General features: G+C 50.9%; 1 protein-coding gene across 13 annotated transcripts in view; it reads left to right on the top strand.

The window, feature by feature from the left end:
* The window catches only part of MBNL1 (muscleblind like splicing regulator 1), a 116544-nt gene that overhangs the window by 68063 nt on the left and 29682 nt on the right, over positions 1-18799 (top strand). For all 13 annotated transcript variants that reach the window (XM_068954620.1, XM_068954624.1, XM_068954622.1 and 10 more), the window contains one exon: positions 16702-16872. In XM_068954620.1, the coding sequence (XP_068810721.1) occupies positions 16804-16872 (69 nt within the window). In that variant the 5' untranslated portion in view covers positions 16702-16803. The remainder of the gene's footprint in view (positions 1-16701; positions 16873-18799) is intronic.

Below are 18799 nucleotides of genomic sequence, written 5' to 3'. Positions count from 1 at the left end.
AAAATTTTAGCAGGCAGGAAATATTTAGCTGGGACTGGCTGTTGCACATTTCTGCAGAGTTGTTTGTTTAACAGCAGTTCAGCAGTTGTGGTCAACACGTGCCCTTAGCTGCTCTGGTTTAATTGATCCCTCATCGCTTTTTCTGCTGCTTTCCCTCACCAAGCAGGGGCCTGGCAGCTGGCTTGTGGTTACTGGTTTTGGTGTGGCCCTTACCCGCGTGGTGGCGTGTGTTGTCAGGGCGCAAGGGACCAACTTTGTTGTATTTCCATTGTGTGCATGGAAATGGCTTACAAAACCAGAAACATACAGATGGGTTTCACCTTTCATATGAAGGCACAAAGCGTGGATTGTCCTGTCCTGGGATGTGTCATCTCGCCGATGTTGTGAAGGTGTCCGGTTTGTCTCAATTGTGCCAATGCTCCTAAGGAATGGACACAATAATATGCTGTTAGAATGACTCCAAAAACACCACAACGAATTGGAATAACATCCCAGTTTATGCTGTCGGAGTGAAATCACCGCTGTGCGGAGAGGCGCACAGCAGCTACGCTGCAGGAAGACCCTACTTTGAGATGCTAAATCAGGCTTTGGGCCGATCCTCCCAGTTGCCCTTGCCCCTGCTCCTCCTCCCGGTGTCTGTGAGCAGCACGGGCCCTGTACTGTTGTGCAAGGCACCTAACTGGAAGTCCAAATGCAGTTTATGCCAAGCGTAAACCTTGCGTGGACCATCTGTCCAGGGCATGGTGTCACTGGAGGCTAGACCGACTCTCTGGGTTTTAAAGAATTTTGGGCCAGCTGTTTGAAAAATAGTGCACACGTGTTTGTGCCTAACGGAGAGCTCTTCAGGATGTTTTGTGCATAGCGTAAGTCAGCGGTTCACAGCGTTTTCATCACAGTGACTGTAAGCGCGTTCCCCTCCTTTCTGAAGCATGTTTGTTTAAGCTGATCCGATGCTCTAGCCGAGTATGATTCGCACCTGCGCATGGTAAGCGGGTCCCTAACGAAGGGCTGAATCATGCAGTTGTGTGCCCACAGCAGCCTGTGCGATCTGTTAACGGAGAAACATACTTTGCTGCTGTTTAACGAGCAACGTGTTTGTATGAATCAGCTCCTGGATTGACCTCCGGCGTGGGCTGGCACGAGGCGCGTCCCAGGGAGGAGCGCCTGCGAGCGCGGCCCTTGTACGCCCTGCGATAAGCGAAGGAATGAGGTTCACTTTCCCATGCTTTGTGAATTGCATTTTTGGACAAAAGGATGCAATCACACCCATTTTCCCTTGGAAAACTTAATTCATTTTGGGTTTTGACCTCCGTAAGTGGAAAAAGTTGATCTGCAGAGGGAAGAGGTGCCAGCTAGCGTACCACTGTTGCTTGTCTTTGTGATGCGGCGTACAACTAGGGTGGGATAAATGGTATTTATGAGGTCAAGAAGCTAACCCCTTTTCTCGGGAGACTTGAATCCACCACCTGTGTTCTGGTCATGTAGGAAAATTATTTGGGAATATCCGAATGGGTCTCAGGCTGTAACCCCAGGCCGGGTGCGCAGAGGTGCCCGTGCCGGGTGCTAGGCGTGCTGCGAGTGGGGTCTGCCTGCCTGTGAACTGAGAATTTCCCGGCGGAGTTAGCGTCCGCGTCCTTCAGATGTGCCCGTTTATTAGCAAGGACTATTTCAAATCATTGGTTTTGGCACCGTACCAGCAGGAAGATAAAATGTGGAGCCCAGTTCTCTTAAAAGTACACCCGTTGAAAACGTCTCCCAGGCCCATCTTTATAAGGGAGGGTTTAGGGAACCCGCGTTGCCAAAATAGCTGTGCTAAGGCAAAGTCTCCTCCAGAGATGGAGACAACCGTTTCCACTGAGAATGAAATAAAACTTGATGCAGTGCGCTGTTTTAATGGTGGCGCTCGTCAGAACGTCTTTGGCAGGATCAAATTCAGATTTCAGTTCAGGGAGCTGGAGAGCCCCGACCGCGGCGCTGGCCGAGGGGGCCTGGCTCCCGGTCCTCCCGCAGGAAAATGCAGAGGAACGTGCTGTTACTGCGGTTTGTGAGACACTGCTGCTGTTTTTAAATGCTTGCAAAAATATTAAGAAACAGCCTCTGCATTTGTTTTCTCTGGAAAGTGAGTTCCTCTTGACGGACTAATTTTAGGATATTTTCAGAATGATTTTATCTGGCTTTTATTAGAAAGGGTGGTAACAGCGCAGCAGAAGGTTTCTATTGACCCACCCTGCCTGCAGCCGGGATCCGGCAGGAAGCTGCCGAGCGCGTGGCCGTGAATCACGGTGGTGGCCGCTCCGCGCCACCGGGAAGCGGGAGCACGCCGTGCCGGCCCAGCCTGGGATGGCTGCCGCCGGGTTGGGGGCACCCCGCTGCCGGCAAAACTGTGCGGCTGTGTGGCTCTTTAAAATACACCCCCCCCCCCCCGAAAGAGATGCGACTGAAAATAAATTGGGAAAAAAAGAACTCCGCTGTTTGGCGACGTGGCGCGGCCCTGGCTGGTGCCTGCTGAGCGCATCCCCGGGGACCGGCCCGCGATCCGGGTGGGCAGCGGTAGCCGAGGAGGAACACTGCTGCAAAAGAGGATTGCATTAATCTGATTTAATGAGTGGGTGGGATTAAGACAGATAGACAGGATGTATCTTAACATAGAATAGAATGGAGAGATATCAATGTGAAATTATCTGACTGTAAATCCACTTGGGCAGAAAGAAGAAAACCTTATTTTAGGACAATCCAAGAGGAAGCCTGTCCCCTTTGAGGAGATGGGCCAGGACCTCATCCATCCCAGCAAAGAACAGGGAAAGTTGCAGAGTTTTTTTATTTTTAATTATTTTGAACCCTTCTCAGCTGAGACTGATCAGTGCAGATTAAGTTTCCTGCTTATCTGCCCCCACTATCCGCACTAGTCTACGGGGGGGATCACCGGTATCTGGGCTGCTTGCGGTCAATTTGTTCATTCATATAACATACCAGGGAGCAAAAAACCAGTTTACCACCATTTTCTGTGTATTCACACGCTCTCATAGGGAATCCAGTCCACCTGACCAATGGCAGTGCCTTAGCACAGTGAGAATTAGGAAGCTGTTTCCAGTTTTTATGGAGAAGAGGGGCATTAGATGAGTTTCTCAGAAACAAGAGGGTTTGAGTAGTTAGTGCTGTGTCTTATAGATAAACAGATACAAAATAAACAGAGGTCATAACTTTACTGAGGACAGTTATGTGGAGAGACAGGCAGGGGAGAAGAGAGTTCAGGGAAGATGCAGCAGAGGGCAAAGACTGCTTCTGGAGGGGCACAGGTCGCCCTGTGCGGTTCAGCCGGAAAGCCGTTCCTCTAGGAGTGACCAGAATGCCTGGCCCAAGAAAGGTGCCTGGTGCGGAGCCAGCATCCGCCTGCTTCTCCAGCTCTGCAGGGACGCTGGCCAGCCGTGGGGACGGGAACAGTGGCCAGGTGCAAGTGCTTAGCTCTTTGTTTGAAGCTTGACATTTCTTGTGCTGGAGAAGAATTGGTTTGGGGGAATCTTTCACAGTAGATCAATTCTGTATTTCCCTGTCGTATGTCCTTGGCGGGGTAGTCATTGCCCAAAGCTTCTCCAAGGCCAGTGCTACAAGCAGAGGTGCCCTTGAGCATGGGGCACTGCTTGGCCAGTAGTTTTGGCTGGGGTTTCTACACCCTCTCTGGTATTGGGAGGCTACGCGCAAAGTCTGCGTCAGAGCAGGGAAATTCAGATAATATTTCTCGGGGAACGTCTGATTGGAAGCTGGACGGTCCGGGCGAGTCTGGCGCTCCCTCCTCGCTTCGCTCCCCGGCCCTGTGGCATGCCTGTTTCCACGGAAAGCGAGTCATCCTCTTGAGCTGTGTGCTTCCACCGAGGGTGCGACCAATGCTGCCGAGAACATGCAGTTAGGAAGAAGCTGTTTTCTTCTTCACGAGGCCAAAACTCTCTGCTTGCCAAATATCCCTTTGAACCACAGATTGGGCAGCTGAGTCCTGGGGAGGACCTGGACTCCTCAACTTCATCTCCAACAAAATTGTTGCAGACAGCAGAGAAAAGGGAATGCTCCCTGGTACACAGGTGTCTAGATGCATGGTCCTCTCTCACACGTTTACGTGACCTATTGCAAGTAGACAAGCAGACGTGTTTCATGTGGGGAATACAGCCATTTTTGAATAATGTTTGTGCACCCTAATTCCTAAAATAGACTTTACCTGTGTTTCATTTACGCTCTAGTCCTCTTCCAGGCAGGGTCCAAACCCTGTGTGATCCCACCTGAGCACAGCTAATGGAGGGTCTAGCTGAAAAGCTAAAGGCTTGAGATGTAGTGATGTCTTCTGTGATTTTATGTGTGACTGTATGTTGAAATGCATTGTGTGTAACATCTTTGTAGTATTTTAGCCAGAATGATCTTGTCTCTGGATAATTTTCTGGCTTCAGAGCTGTAAGTGTATGGCAGTACCCGTCGACCCCCCCCCGCCCCCAGGGATGGAACTGGTGCGTTTCAGGTCAGGTCGGCAAAAAACATCCAGATAACTTGTTTTGTTTAATGCTAAAAAAGAAAATCTCTGAACGTATGCTTAGTAGGCCAGAGCACAGCTCCTGCAACAAAGCAAGTGAAAGTAGTTTATTTTTAAATAGAAGTGATACCTTATGTATAGTTAAATGTTTTCCTGTAAAACACATGTGCATCAGTATAAATAGTCTTACCGTTTACAGACAAGCTTCAGATTTTATGTGCCAGCCACCTTCCTGCTTTGGTTTTAATGCCCTGAGCTGTGTTATCAAAAGTTATCTATGCTTCCTGAGAGAGAGATGCGTTTGGTTTGCACCAGAAGTTCTTAATCTTCTGCAGCTAGGGTACAGTGAGTTACTGCTTGTCATTAGATTAGTTAACAAAAAAATGATTGCAACCAGTTTCTCTGCCTCCTTCTCCCTCTCCAGTTATTGCCACAAACTTTTCTCTTTATTTATGCTTATGGATGCATCCAGGTGCGCAGGGAGGCTGGTGCGGATTTTTGGTGGCTGTGCCGAGGACGAGGGCGGCGCAGAGGGGCCGCGCGGCCGCGGCGCCTAGGACATCACGCTAGTGCAGCGTGATGCCGTTTCTGCTGGCTCACGCAGAGCCTCGTACGGTTACAGCACGGGCTCTATTCAGGGTTTGCTGGAAAACGTTGAGCAGCAGCGTCGGCGTGAGCTCTTCTGCCGCTGGGGTGCAGGGTCCGCAGAACAGGTCGCTCGCGCTCGCTGGAAACCCCACGTCCAGTTGTCACCAAGAACTGTAGCGCAGGGGAGCAGCAGCGGAGCGCCCTCGTCGTCGTTGTCGGTCGGTCGGTGTCGTGGTGCGTTCTGCGCGTGTTGCAGTGATTACTCTAGTAATGTCGGTAATTAACAATAGTTGAATAATGTCAGTAAACGTTACTGCATCCAGTATAATTGAAATTTATGAACCTCTGCTAGCCGCAAGAAACATTACATATTTTTGTTTTTAGAAGGTAGCCCTTTAAATATCAGAGGATTATATTCTGCTTTTGAAAACCGGGACTTGGTAACTTTAACGTTGAATCCATCATAACGTTAAAGGTGCTTAAATGCTGTAGGGGCTGGTGAAGACCATCAGAAGAGATTGCAGCCTGTTTCTGGGAGGTGCTTTTATGTTTAAAAGCCTGTTCGGTTCCCTCTTGTGCAATACAGAGGTTGTCGCATGGATCTAACGGCAGCAATAAACGGCAGTGCCGTGGCATGTGGGATATGCTTAGCCACAGGATCGCAAAGCCGTCTGAGGGAAAAACGTTCGTCAAAACTGGAGGAACTCCCCCGGGCTCGTGTTTCTGCTCCCTCCGGTTTTGTTCTGGAGTAGGAGCGAGCAGGGGCCGCCCAGGCGCCCGTCGGCGCCTGCTCGCCCTCGCCGCCCCAGCCAGCATCCCAGCCGCCAGCATCGCCCGCCGCTCTTTTCCGAGGCGCGTAGTAAAACTTGTTGCCAAGCAACAGTTCTTAATTGGAGAGTTAATTTGGCTCCAGGCCGTTTTCTTTGAGCACCAGAATATGCAAAAAATTCCAGCTGATGCGGCAGAGTGGATTGTTGCATCATTTGTTTACTTCAACTATTTTTACAGGAAAAAGCACATTTTTCTTAAAAAAAAAAAAAAAAAAAAAGGGGGGGGGGGCGGCAGGAGCCTAAAATCTCGGGCGGGCGCCAGCGCGGCCCGCTGCCGCGGCCCGGCCGCCCTCAGAGGGGTGACGGGGTCTTCGCTGCACCCCTAATCCCGCATTTATTCTCCACCGAAACACAGGGCAGGTAGTTGGCCCCGTTCCCCGCACCCACGCGGAGGGCTGGCTGCGCTGCTTCTCGGTCGCCCTCTTCCTTCGGGGGAAGAAGAAGAATTTATTCCAACAACGTTTCAGCGTGCCATACGTAGTGTGTTTGTGCTTTTGGGTCTCCCCTGCCCGCAGCCATCCGTGGTGGCGTTTTAACGGCGCGGCGCCGGCGGAGCGAGGCAAAGCGTGCAGCTTTGCAGCTGGCGTGGCAGAAGCAGCGGCTCTGGGGTGAACGCGGGCCGAGCGGTATAGCAAGCTGCGGCGGTATAAACGTAGCAGAAGTAAACAGACCCAGCAGGCCGGCGCAGTTTAGTTTTAAGACTTTTCCAGACCAGCTGCATTTCTGAAACGCATCCATATAGATGTATTTACTTGAGCTATCTGGAGGGCTCTCCGTGTTATCTAATTCTAGCAGAACAGAGAAAAATTCCTCGTGGAGCCGTTAAGCTCGCCATGTTCAGAGCAAAGGGCAGGGTCCGTCGCAGACACCCCCTTGCTGGGTCTGTTTATTTTTTCGGTTTTTCTACCGCTGCGGGGGATAACCTGACAGAGCGCTTGCAGCAGCTCTGTGCCCCGTGCGCGCTCTCCGCGGTGACCAGCACCTTTGAGCTTTAAAACAGCCGTCCTGCTAAGGAGCTGGCTCTGCGGCTGCCGCCTGCGGCTGCCTCCCAAAGCACCGGGCGCAAGCAGCGACTCAGGCTTTTGTCATTAAAAAAAAAAAAAAAAAAGCCCAAAAACTCATAACTTGGTTTTTTGTATTGCCCTGCTTTAAAGCATTAGTTCAGGGCTCAGCACGGGGAGAAAGGATTTCTCTTTCCCCATGTATTACCCCTCTTCTCTCTTTCCCCATTATTTCCCCTCTCCCTCCCCTAGTCCAAGAGACCGAGGATGGGACTTCCACTCCTACTCGCTGACTGTACTAAGGTATCTGCAGAAGGATTTTTTTTGCTGCTCATTACCGAATTTCACTTCTCATCCAGTTTTCCCTTGAGACAGCCTTAGACAGTGTTTATGGAGAGTGGTACATGGTCTCAGGTTTCTCAGTCTTTAGAAGTGGTTTTGTTTCAGTTTCACAGATTCAGCTCTCTCTTTCTCTTTTTCAGCTAATGTGTCTCGCCTGTTTTCCCTTTGCCGAACTCATGAATTTTGTGAACTAGCGAGTTGGGCTGTGCAGGTGCAGCCGTCCCAGAGGCGCGCAGGAAAGGGGTTCTGCTGCTGCCTTGCTGCGGGACCCGATGCCTCGCGGGGACTCGGCCTGAAATGGCAGTTGCTTTGCCCCAGCTGCCCTCTTCCTTCCCTGGTCTACTTTTACATCAGATGGTCTCCGTTTCTTTGCAGTATTAACATCCTCGGATTTCAGGCGCTCCTTCTGAGTCCTCTTCCGCTCTATTGTGAGAAGAGGAAGAGACAGGAGAGAAGCGACCTGCCTTTTTCTAGCTGCACCATTTTACGTACTCTCTAGCAATACAAAGTTCTTTCCTATTTGTATTTTGGCAGTGTCCAGTCTGATGCTTGCTCATCCTCCCATATCAGCCTCTCCTGCAAATGCCTCCTTCAACTCCCCCCCACCCCATGCAAGCATCCAAGCACTACGAATCTGTCCAATATCTGTTACAACTGCAAATACCAATACAGAATCACCTCTCTGCCCCCCTTCCTGTGTTGCTTGCCTTTGAGTGCAAGTCGCTGAGCTCGGAGCCGCGTGCTCTGCAGCCCGGGGTACGCGCTCGAGTGACTGCGGAAAAGCTGAAATAGTTGCAGCAATTGAACAATTTGCACAGACAGTAAGGGTGCTAGGTTTTTTTTTTTTTTTTAAGACAAAATACAGTAATCTGGTCTTATGAAAAATAGCTGTTGTTCTGTCAGTGTGACTTGGACTAGAAAGAGGTTTCATTCTCTAAAGAGCTTATTTGAATCCTTGCGTGCTGGAAAACCTTAATTCAGTTGCCAAGCAGCATGATCTGCTGCGCGTGTATGTGGTCCGTGCCCAGCGCAGCCGAGCTCGGCGGCCGCGGCGGAGCGATCCCCGGATCGCCCGTGCGCGGAAGGGCTCGTGGGGAGCCCGAACGCCCGTGCCCCAGGCGTCGGGACGAGCCGCCAGCCAAGGAGCTAGGCCTGATTTCTGTCCGAGGTGACTTATGGAGACGGTGTAGCAGGATTAGAGCAATTTGGGCGTCATTGATTCGTAAATCCGCCCGGGCCCGAGGCAGCGGACACGGGGGGGAGCGGCTGCAGCGCTGAGGGGGGAAGCGGGAGGACGCGGAGCTGCCCTGCGAACGTCGCTCTGCAGGGCCCGGCCCTGGCCGCGGAGCCTGCCGTGGCTTTCGCCGCTGGTGGTAGGACGCACGGTCTGCGCTGAGCGGTAGCCCAGCGGCACAGAGGCTTCTGCAAAACCCTACGCTCAAATTATCTTCTTGTTAATTAGTTATTGACTTCTGCTGATATTTCCATTAAACACTCCCTCAGGGAACAAGCAGAAGTGCTTAGTACCCGTATTATAGAAGCCACAAGCACGCTGGATAAATGAGCTTGCAAACTCAGAAGTGAGTCCCAGGAACTTTTTTTTATTCTCCACAACGCAACCAGCGTATTGTCTGAAAGAAAATTCTTTCTGGAAAGAGAGAAAGCAAAAGAAAGAAAGAAAGAGAGACAGACAGACTCCCTCGTGGGTTAGGTACCCACCAGGCGCGTGGGGGCCAAGAGACAGGGCGCGTGGCAGGAGCGTGGCGTCTGGGCAAAGAGCACAGCGGGGACCTGGCCAAGATCCGCTCGCTCCTGCGTATCTGGGCGAAAGCCTTAAGCGTCTGGGTGCAGCATCACAATCCAACGCGTCAGCGGACGATCCAAACTCGTAGAACTATTGATGCTGTATTTTCAGAATGCAAAATTATTTGGGGTGATTTTTGCGAGACAGGTTCGCCTGTGGTGTCCTCTTTGCCCGAGGTCAGCACGCTTTCCCCTCCGTGGCTCTGCAGACGCGCGCGCGCACGTGCGTTAGGCAGCACCTGTTGCGGCCCGGCCCGGCCCTGTCGCGATCCCGCTCGGCTAGCCGTGCCCCGAGCTGCTGGGCGGGCGCGAGGGGAATTGGGTTAGCCTGCCCGGGGGCACCCCTGGCGCGCCGAGGCCCGTCTCCGTCAGCGCGGCGCCGCAGCGGCCGACGCTGCTGCTGTCGGCGGGGGGCTGTGCGGCGGGGCTGTGCGCGAGGAGATGGGGCTGGGCTCCCCTCCCCGGGCGCGCAGGGAAGAGCGCAGGTGCTGGTGCGGGGCGACGGGTTGAGCGCCCCTGCCGGTGCTGCCCTCCGCGCCGTCCCCCCCTCGGCGCCTGGCACGGGGACCGGCCTTTGGGGAAGGCCTCGAAAGCCTTGCTGGGCCTGCGCGGTCCGCAGAGGAGGCGTGCTTGTCTGAGCTCGGGCGGCTGGAGCACTGCACACCCACTGCTCTTTTCCCTGCCAAAATAAGTGTCTTGCACCCTTCTAAAAATTAGGGGTTTACTTTAAACAAAAAGAGAGATATTTTTGCTCTTGATGTACGCATCTTCTGTCCAGAGGAGAGTTATCAGGTCCACTACTATTCGTCCAGGTTCGGTGACAAGACTTGGTGAGTCTTGCCGAAAAAAGAGCAGCATATCAACATCATATTGCAACGGTGCAGTTGTCCGAGTACCCGGTTCCTGCTGGCCTCCTGGTGCCGCTTTGGAGCGGCCTGATGTGCGGTGTGCGAGCGGGGAGGCTGGGCGAGCCGCGGCCGCGGGTTTTTCTCTGCGGCCCCCTGCGAGGAGGGCCCCCCGCGCCGCCCTTCCCCTGCCAAACCACCCCCCTCAGAGGCCGCCGCGAAAACCGACCCTCGGCGACGGGGAGGGCGAGAAGGGGGGAGCACGGAGCGGCTCTCCGCTGCGAAGCGTGCGCCCAGAGCCGGGCCCCGGTGCTTACCCTGTGAACTGAACCAGGCTTTTCCTTTTTACAGGCTTTTTAAGCAATGAAGATATAATATAACGAGTAGTAAAATCAATCGTGTTTTTACAGGGACATTTGTATTAAAATCAAGATATTTAAAAAAGCAAGAGTCAATCTGAGTTTAAAGAATTACTTCTGTAACGACCGCAGAAGCAAATGTTTACTTGCCCTTTTATATCAAATAAGGCTTAAAGTTGGTCGTGTGTAGTAACTGCTGTTAGCCAAAAGATGGTACTTCTTCCCTCTGATAATTTAAACAGAAAGATGCACATCTGAAATGTTTCTGCCCCAATAAGTAATGATTTTTCTGTAAGGGAATTTGAAAAATAAAGTGAAAAAAATATTTTTCCCTCTAGCTGTGGAACAGTAACATACCGTGCAAAGGTTTCTCCCTGCCTTTATCCCCGCTGCGGACGGGCAGCGGCTTCCCACGAGTGTTGCCTGTCGCTTAGAGGGGGCCAGTTCAGTGGTGAGCCGCACTACTGCTTATTTCCACCTATCTAGGGAGCTGTGTAGGAAACTCAAAGAAAACAGGCATTTTCTTTCAACAAATAAATAAGCAAAGTAAGTGTTTGTTTTTCTATAGATACATTTTTATTAATGCCTATTTCCGAGTAAAAACTCTTCAGCACAGTCATTTGACCAGCACTTTTTACACAAACACAGTAACCTTCTATAAAAATACCTAGATTTTAGGGGGTTATGTGTCAGTTGTAACAAATAATTGGGGTGAGCAGTAACCAACTTCTGAAGAAACTCAACTCGTTGCATCTTTGGGATTTTATTTTGTGTTTGGCTGGAAGCGGTGCTGCGTCGCGAGGAAGGTGCCTCGCCGCGGCGGAGCAGCCTGGAGCCCCGGCCGGCCGGGCTTTGCGGCGCTCTCGCTCGCCCACGGCGGCCCTCTTTGCAGCTGCACCTCCATTTGCTTTCTCATTTACTCAAGGCTCCCTTTCCGGCCTGGATGCAAATCCAGCTTCCTTTGCATGGCGTCACGTGCCGAAGTGCTTGGGCAGTGCGTGTTAAGCGTTTGGGGACTTCTGTTTGGGCAGCGCAGCCGCATCTGTTCTCGCTTCCCTCGCCGAAGAGCAGCGGCCGGGCTTGCGGCGCTGGGCGCCGTGCCGAAGCCGGCCGTGCCGGGAGGGCCTCTGCGTGCCCCGCGCGGCTGGCGGCTGCCGGGTGCCCCCCTCCGGGACTGCTGCGCCCTCAGGCTGTCACCCTTGGGCAGGCTGACAGCGGGGTCGCGTATCTTAGTCATAGGCGTAAAGGTCTCCTGCACTGAGAGCTGTTAACCCTCAATATTTAATGCAGGCGTAGGCAGATGAGAAGTATTGCCAGCAAAGAACTGACATCTTCATTCTGCCAGCCCTTTTAGGCTGGGTTAAATTTGGGACCCCCTGTAAAACTGCAGCGATGAGGAGAAACCAGGAGGTCTGGAGGTCGCACAGAAGTCGCCAGCTGGGCGATGCGAGCCAGCCATTGCTTATCCCAGGCACCTAGCTTTGCCACAGCTAGACAGTTTAAAATATTGCAGACATAATGCTGCCTTAATTTAATGACAGTCAGGCTGGTTGTTTAGTTCAGCCTGGGCTTGCTGCCTAAATGTTGTTGATATGATAGCTGGAGAAAAACATCATGTGATAGCAGCCTGCGCTTTCCCGTCTCACTTTCACGTTCCTGCTGATTAAGACACAGAGCGATCATGGCTGGCGTTGCCATATTCGCTATAGTCTTCCTCTCTCTTTAATGCATATTTATGAATAGTGTATGCATGAAGTCTAATTCTGGTATCAAACACGGCATTATCTTTGTAACTCTTGTAAGGAGTCAAGCACTTTGAGTGTTATAAAGTGGTGCTGTAATAGCAGTAATTTTAATCCGGTCTAAGGGAGCCAAATTTCATCATGTGACACAGTAGCCTCATAGTTTTATGCAAAAATATGCATCTCTCAAATAGCACGGTCTATGCAAACAGCATGTCGGGGCAGAGAGCGTGCTCTGCGGTCAGCCTGAACTCGGCGCAAAGTCTGCCCGGTGCGTGCTGTGGTCACGGCCTTCGTGAGGGGCGCTGCCCTTCCTCCCCGTCCTACGTATTTGCAGCTTTTGCCGTTTCCTTGTTGCCTAACAGGGACGGAACCGTTTCCGTGCTTGAGGCGGGTGCCGCACGATTAGTTAGGTCGGGTTGTAGCGGGTCTGGTGGCTTTGGTGCTGAGCGCAGGCAGCACGCTGCTCGTGGCCTTTATCGTCCTCATACGTTTCTGCTCTTCAGCTTTTATTAGTAAAGCTTAAGTGATAAGTTTAAAATCGAATGCATTTTAGTTAACAGTAACGGATGTCTTAGAGATGAAGAGTGCAGGAAAGGGGTTTGGTGTTGCCGTGCTGGGTTGCATCCTGCGCCAGGAGGTAGCTGAGGTGCATCCCCCGAGCCGCCATAGGGTGACTTAAGGATAAGCTGTAGATGCTGCGTGTGCGCGTTGCCTGCAAGCTGCGTGTTGGCCTGCCCCTTGCACGTAGCTCTGTCGCACTGGCTGATCTCGTAGCGATGTCGGGAAGCATTTCCCAAGCTTCTTGTCCCAAGTATCAAAAGTACGTTTTGGTATTTCTTCCCACCTTTAGGTATCCAGTATCTTCTTTTTTGCCCTTCTTATAAGGAAGGCACTGTCCCGTGTCTCACTGTCTCATGCAGTGGAAGTGGCTGCTGATACACTGTCCAGTGCATATCAGGGCCATACATGTTTTTAATAAAATAAATTTTAATCGATCAGGATGCTGTTAAGATCCTACCAGGGTGCCGGTACAGTAATTGAGACAATGTGCCGGTGTGTTTGGTTTTCGTTTCTCAGAATTTGTGCGCTTACAGTATTGATTTTTTTATGGCTAGTAGAAAAGGGTTCAGAAAAGGTCTGCAGAACAGACTCAGAGAAATGAAAATCTGCCTTAAACTTTGGTGACTTAAGTTATTTGAGCTTACTGAGGAGATAATTAAGAAATTACTTGTTTACAGTCTAGAAGAGATTAGTGCAGTCTATGTTCCAAATCTAGATTTTTAACAGTGGTTTTCAGCCTGTAGTTTCTGATTCCTGGAGACTCTGTGAACCATTTCTGGTGGATCCAAGACGTATAAACATAAATAGGAAAGAATCACTGTTTCCAGATAAAGTGGTCTGCACCTCTTCTGGAAAATTTTTTGGGTTCTGAACATTCAAAAAGGCTGAAAGTGAAAAGCTGCACCAGACTCCAAATGGACATAAAAACAAGAAAAAAGATGTGTCTTTTTGATAATCACTAATGATTACTAACCATAAGCACTGTTTACCCAGGAACGTGGCATATTTTTGTAGTCTTTAAATTAAAATAAATTATCTTCCTAAGAGATGAGCTCCTGATCAGATAGAAATGATGGGCTCACTGAAGAATTAATTCAGGGAGGTTCCTCAGTTCCCAAGAGGGAACCGACAAAGGACGTCGGATTAGGTTGTTGCAGTGGTTTCTTCTGGCCTTAAAACGTTTGAGTCTATGAAACGCCTTAAATAAACCTGCTGTACAAAGCCGTGCCAAATTTTAGATTCAGTCTGGCAAGGTATGGAACAGCCTAAACCCCCCTTTTCATGGGGACCCTGAAGAATTGAGCTCTCCGTTTTGGTGCGAGTGTCTTGGTTTATAGTTCATTTCTTAACAGTCTACACGTTTGAGATGGAGACGAGAGAAAAGTATGAAAATTTTTGGGGTAAATGAGAAAATTGAGTTTAGTCTGTGTTTCTGAATCCGGTTTGCTAATTGCTCTTCTCTGATTCAAGGAACACATGTTGTAGTTTGGAGTTACTCATTTAGCAGTAATTAAGTCTGATTTTTACACTGTGCCAATGCAAAATATCATCTTCCAGGCACCCAGTAAGTGTATAATTTTGCCCCATGTTAGTTAGCAGTAGCAGTAATTAACATGGGTTTTTCATACCAAAAGAAAAATTGACATAAATAAAGATGTTAAAAGGGGGCAGTGTTAGCATACCGCTTCATACTGCTGTGGGATATTGGTGGGGAGCGCGTGTGGGAACGAGCGCGGGGCTTTTAGCTTTGTGCACTGCGTGGCTGCTGTCTCGGCGCTTGCCAGGCCCCGCGGGAAGGCCGTGCCCTGCCCCGCGGGAAGGCCGTGCTGTGCCCTGCCCCGCGGGAGCACTGTGCCAGGCCCCACGGGAACGCCATGCCGGACCCCGCGGGAAGGCCGTGCTGTGCCCTGCCCCGCGGGAGCACTGTGCCAGGCCCCACGGGAACGCCATACCGTACGCTGCGGGAAGGCTGTGCCAGGGCCTGTGGGAACACCATGCTGTGCGCACGGGAATGCCTTGCCATGCCAGGCCCTGCCCTGCAGGAAGGCCGTGCCAGGCTCCATGGGTATGCTGTGCCCTGCCCCGCGGGAACACCGTGCCAGGCCCCACGGGAAGGCCGTGCCAGGCCCCATGGGTATGCTGTGCCCTGCCCTGCAGGAAGGCCGTGCCAGGCCCCATGGGTATGCTGTGCCCTGCCCCGCGGGAACACCGTGCCAGGCCCCACGGGAAGGCCGTGCCAGGCCCCATGGGTATGCTGTGCCCTGCCCTGCAGGAAGGCCGTGCCAGGCCCCATGGGTATGCTGTGCCCTGCCCCGCGGGAACACCGTGCCAGGCCCCACGGGAAGGCCGTGCCAGGCCCCATGGGTATGCTGTGCCCTGCCCTGCAGGAAGGCCGTGCCAGGCCCCATGGGTATGCTGTGCCCTGCCCCGCGGGAACACCGTGCCAGGCCCCGCGGGAAGGCCGTGCCAGGCCCCCCAGGAATGGCGAAGGCCCCACGAAAGACGCCTGTGCACCGCTCAGAGCCTGCCTGCTGCGGGGAGGTTTTTTCCATTATAGCAGGTGTGTCATCCTGTCCCAGGATCATCCGGTGTCAGCTGGCTAGCTGTGAAAAGGAGCTTTAAGGAATTTGGGCTGCCACCAGGAGAGACAGGTGGAGGGGGGACCAGGCCGTTTATCCTAACTGAAGGAAATACAAAAATGATAGTACAAATTAGATTTCTGGCAGATCTTGTAACAAGAATACACTTTAACTTTCTGAGGAAAATTGCAATGTAAGGCCAAACTATATTGAGTTAATGTGTTTCCTGATAAAAATGGTTTCTTACTTACATTAAGGCTGTCTTTTGCCTTGTTATTGCTCCTGTTTGGATTTATTTAAAAGATGAATGAATAAAGCAAAGCATTCTAATTCAAGGAATCTGTTCTTCCCAGCAAAAGATTTAATTCTCTTTCTTTCTCCTTTTTTAATTTTTTTGTCATCACTATCCTTTCTTGTGGAAGAGCAGGCTCCAGGGTTGCAATTTTAAAGAACAGTTAGCGTGTAAAGCTTAACGACTGTTAACGACTCTGCCTTTTGGAAAGCCATACGGCGTGTTAGGTCACGCTTCTCTGCGGAGCGCCGTAGTTGCCCTGCCTCTGGAGAGGCGTAACAGCTGAAGCGAGCGCAAGGGGCGTTGCTCAGGTCGCCTGGGGAGAGAGGTTTCCTTTCTCCCTTCCCCGTGCGCTGTTTGCAGCGCTGAGCGGTCCGGCTCCCCTTGTGCCGGGACCGGACGCGTTCTTGCTGTGGAGCGGCAGTTTTCGGAGGCCACGTGCCTGGCCGGGTCGCGGCCGCGACTCCCTCAGCCGCTGCGGCCGCCGGCGTGGGGCGCGTGCCCGGAGGCCCCCGCCGCAGGCGCTCGGGAAGCGGAGCGTGCCCTCGGCCTGGCGCCTTTACCTGGTTGCAGGGAAGTGCCATGGCGTTTAGGTAGATACTGTCATTCCCTTGCTGCCGCTGTTGCTTCTTATTATTACGCGAATGGTTTTCAAATTGATGCCTGCCCTCTAATCCAAATAACAATGACAAATTTAAGAACAAGTAAATGTTCTTGTGTGGTTTATTCAGATACAACAGAAGGGCGTTGGGTGTAAGAGCGCCTCCTCGGCCAGGCGGTGGTGCGGGTGTCGGGCGAGCCGTAGCGCCGGCCGGCCGCGCTCCCGGGGCTGCCCGAGCGCTGCTGCAGGTCGCGGCGTTTCCTCCGGCGCCTCTGCCCCCCCGTGATGCGCGCACACGCGGGCGAGCGGGCAGGCCGCGTCCTGACGGGCAGAGCGCTCACGGGGAAGAGCCCGTTCCCCTAGAAGCTGTGCGAGTTTTACTCGCAGAACTATTGATATTGGCTTGCCTTTAGCAACTTTTGTAATAAATAGCGTTTTTAGAGCTCTGCTGTGGGAATATCTCGTTTAGAAACCCAAAGCAAGGCGCTGATACGAGAGCTGTTTAGTTGCGCTGATCTGTATGCGCTAACTCAGAGAATTAGCGGGAGGCTTCCCCGGATCTCTAGTGTTTGGGGGTTTGTGTTAGTCAGTGCCATCACGCCTGTGACTGTTTAATCCAGTTGTGTTCGTTCTCTTCTTCAGGGCCGATGTTCAAGGGAAAACTGCAAATATCTTCACCCACCACCACACTTAAAAACACAGCTGGAGATAAATGGACGCAATAACCTGATTCAGCAGAAGAACATGGCCATGCTGGCCCAGCAGATGCAGCTTGCCAACGCCATGATGCCTGGCGCCCCGCTGCAGCCTGTGGTATGTGCGCGTTTTGCCTGGTGTCCTTGGGGACCGCGGGGGTCGCGAGCCGCAGACTGGAGTAAGCTGGTGCATACTGGGGACCTGGGAAATCCCACAAAAGTTGGTAGCTGTCAGTAACTGATGGAGAAACCAAGCACAGTGCAGTGCTGGTCTGTATGTCCTTGAACTGCTGAATTCTCCCTTGCTTGAAATAGTACTGTTTAGCTTGTGTTAGTTTAGTTGTTTGCAGTAACGTGTTTCTTAATTTTAAAGAAGTGACGGATCTATGTGGAATTCTAGCAAGTAGACTTTTCCTTTGCAATTTCATATACTTTAGGACATTCCTATTTCTGAGAAGATTCCCACTGGGTGTTTTCCACTCATTAAAGGGAACCTTCTCATAGTATTTCTTGCTGGAATTGGACTTTGCTTTATACAGCATATTGTCAAGCAAAATTGAAAGCTTGCCCTGAGTGAGGTAAGCCAAGAGCAAACCTGACACGCAGGATCAGCGGATCAGGCAAGACAGCAAGAAGGATAGGTGCAGAAAATGACACTTTCCACAGAAAAAATTGGGGGGGAGGGGGAGGGAGGCAGGAGAGGAATCTATCAGAAATCTCTCATCTGGTCACAGCATAACATAACCAGACTGTGTATCGCGTATTTCTCTGACACTTCTGAGCGCGCACGGTAGGGTATTTCACATGGCCGAACTCCGTGGGTTGGTTAGTTTATCCTCTGCAGTAATCCGTGGTTTCAGCATATTTAAACATGATTGTCATCGACCAACCATCCACATACGCATTTGGGAGTCGACTGCCCTGTGCCAGATCTCTTTCTAATGCAATCCAGAGAGGTCATTTGAGCTAAACTGTGGATAAATTTGGCCCAGAATCCTTTCCATATAGATTACTAGCACAAACATTAGAGGGTACTCATTAACGTATGAGCGAGGCTGGCATATTCTGCATGAGAGGGCATACAAAATGCTCCCCAGGCTGAAGCTGTCTCCTCTGATAGGTAAAATGGCAGCGCAGGAAAACTAAGTGGATAAAAACATGCGTCTGTATTAGTGCTGCTCAGAGAGTTGCTTGATTCCTGTCGTTTATGACAACAAAGGTAGAATTTGGGAAGTTGGATTTACCTCTAGATATCTTCCGTTAGTTATCTCATCAGACAACCTATATTTAAGCTGTTAGATGAGCTCTTCAACTTTGTTTTTATTTCAAAAATGTAGTAACAATTAATATTCTTCAAAATATAGCTAAATGCTTAGGAGAAATCAGCTCAGCGGAAAGGAGACTCATGCTTGTGCCAAATGCTTATTTGATCCCTCATTTTGTGGGTCTAAGAAGTACCAGTAAATATTTTGTAGCCTATTTGATTTAGTTAGAAAGTAACACAACTGTTACTTTCTCATAGAACTTTGTGCCTCAACTATTTCCAAAAAAGTGTGCTGGGGGTGGGAAAAAGTAAAAGTTTTGGGGGGAGCTTCACATTCACTTTGATACCAATTATCACAAGTTGAGAAGACAGACATTTTATTTGCTGTCCTTTGATAGACTTTTCTTTAAATAAAACTGTCTATATTGCGTAAGGAAGGAAATGAACTGAAGAAGTGTTGAGCGCAGAGGCCCCCGAATGCCCCGACACCATCCTGCTTTCGGAGATGGCATAATCCTGCAAAGCATAACCTAGTTGTCTCTCCCATCTTGCATTCGCATGGGGCTGCCTCTAGCTTGGTGCCCACTGAGGATTGTTTTCAGACCTGAAGTAAAATGAAGTGTCTGTGCAGTTGGCTAGCTCAAAAGCAGGCTATGCTTCATTTAACTCAGAGCAACCTCAGAATGGCTTTTCTATTTCAGCATATATACGTGCCACAATTTTATTTTTATTTCCTGATTTGAGTACAGTGATATGCCATGAGAGTCAGCAAATTCATATC

This window comes from Struthio camelus, chromosome 9 (genome assembly GCF_040807025.1).
Source record: "Struthio camelus isolate bStrCam1 chromosome 9, bStrCam1.hap1, whole genome shotgun sequence".
NCBI lineage: Eukaryota > Metazoa > Chordata > Aves > Struthioniformes > Struthionidae > Struthio > Struthio camelus.
Note: the sequence above shows the minus strand (reverse complement) of the source record. Positions and strands in the feature narration are given on the sequence as shown.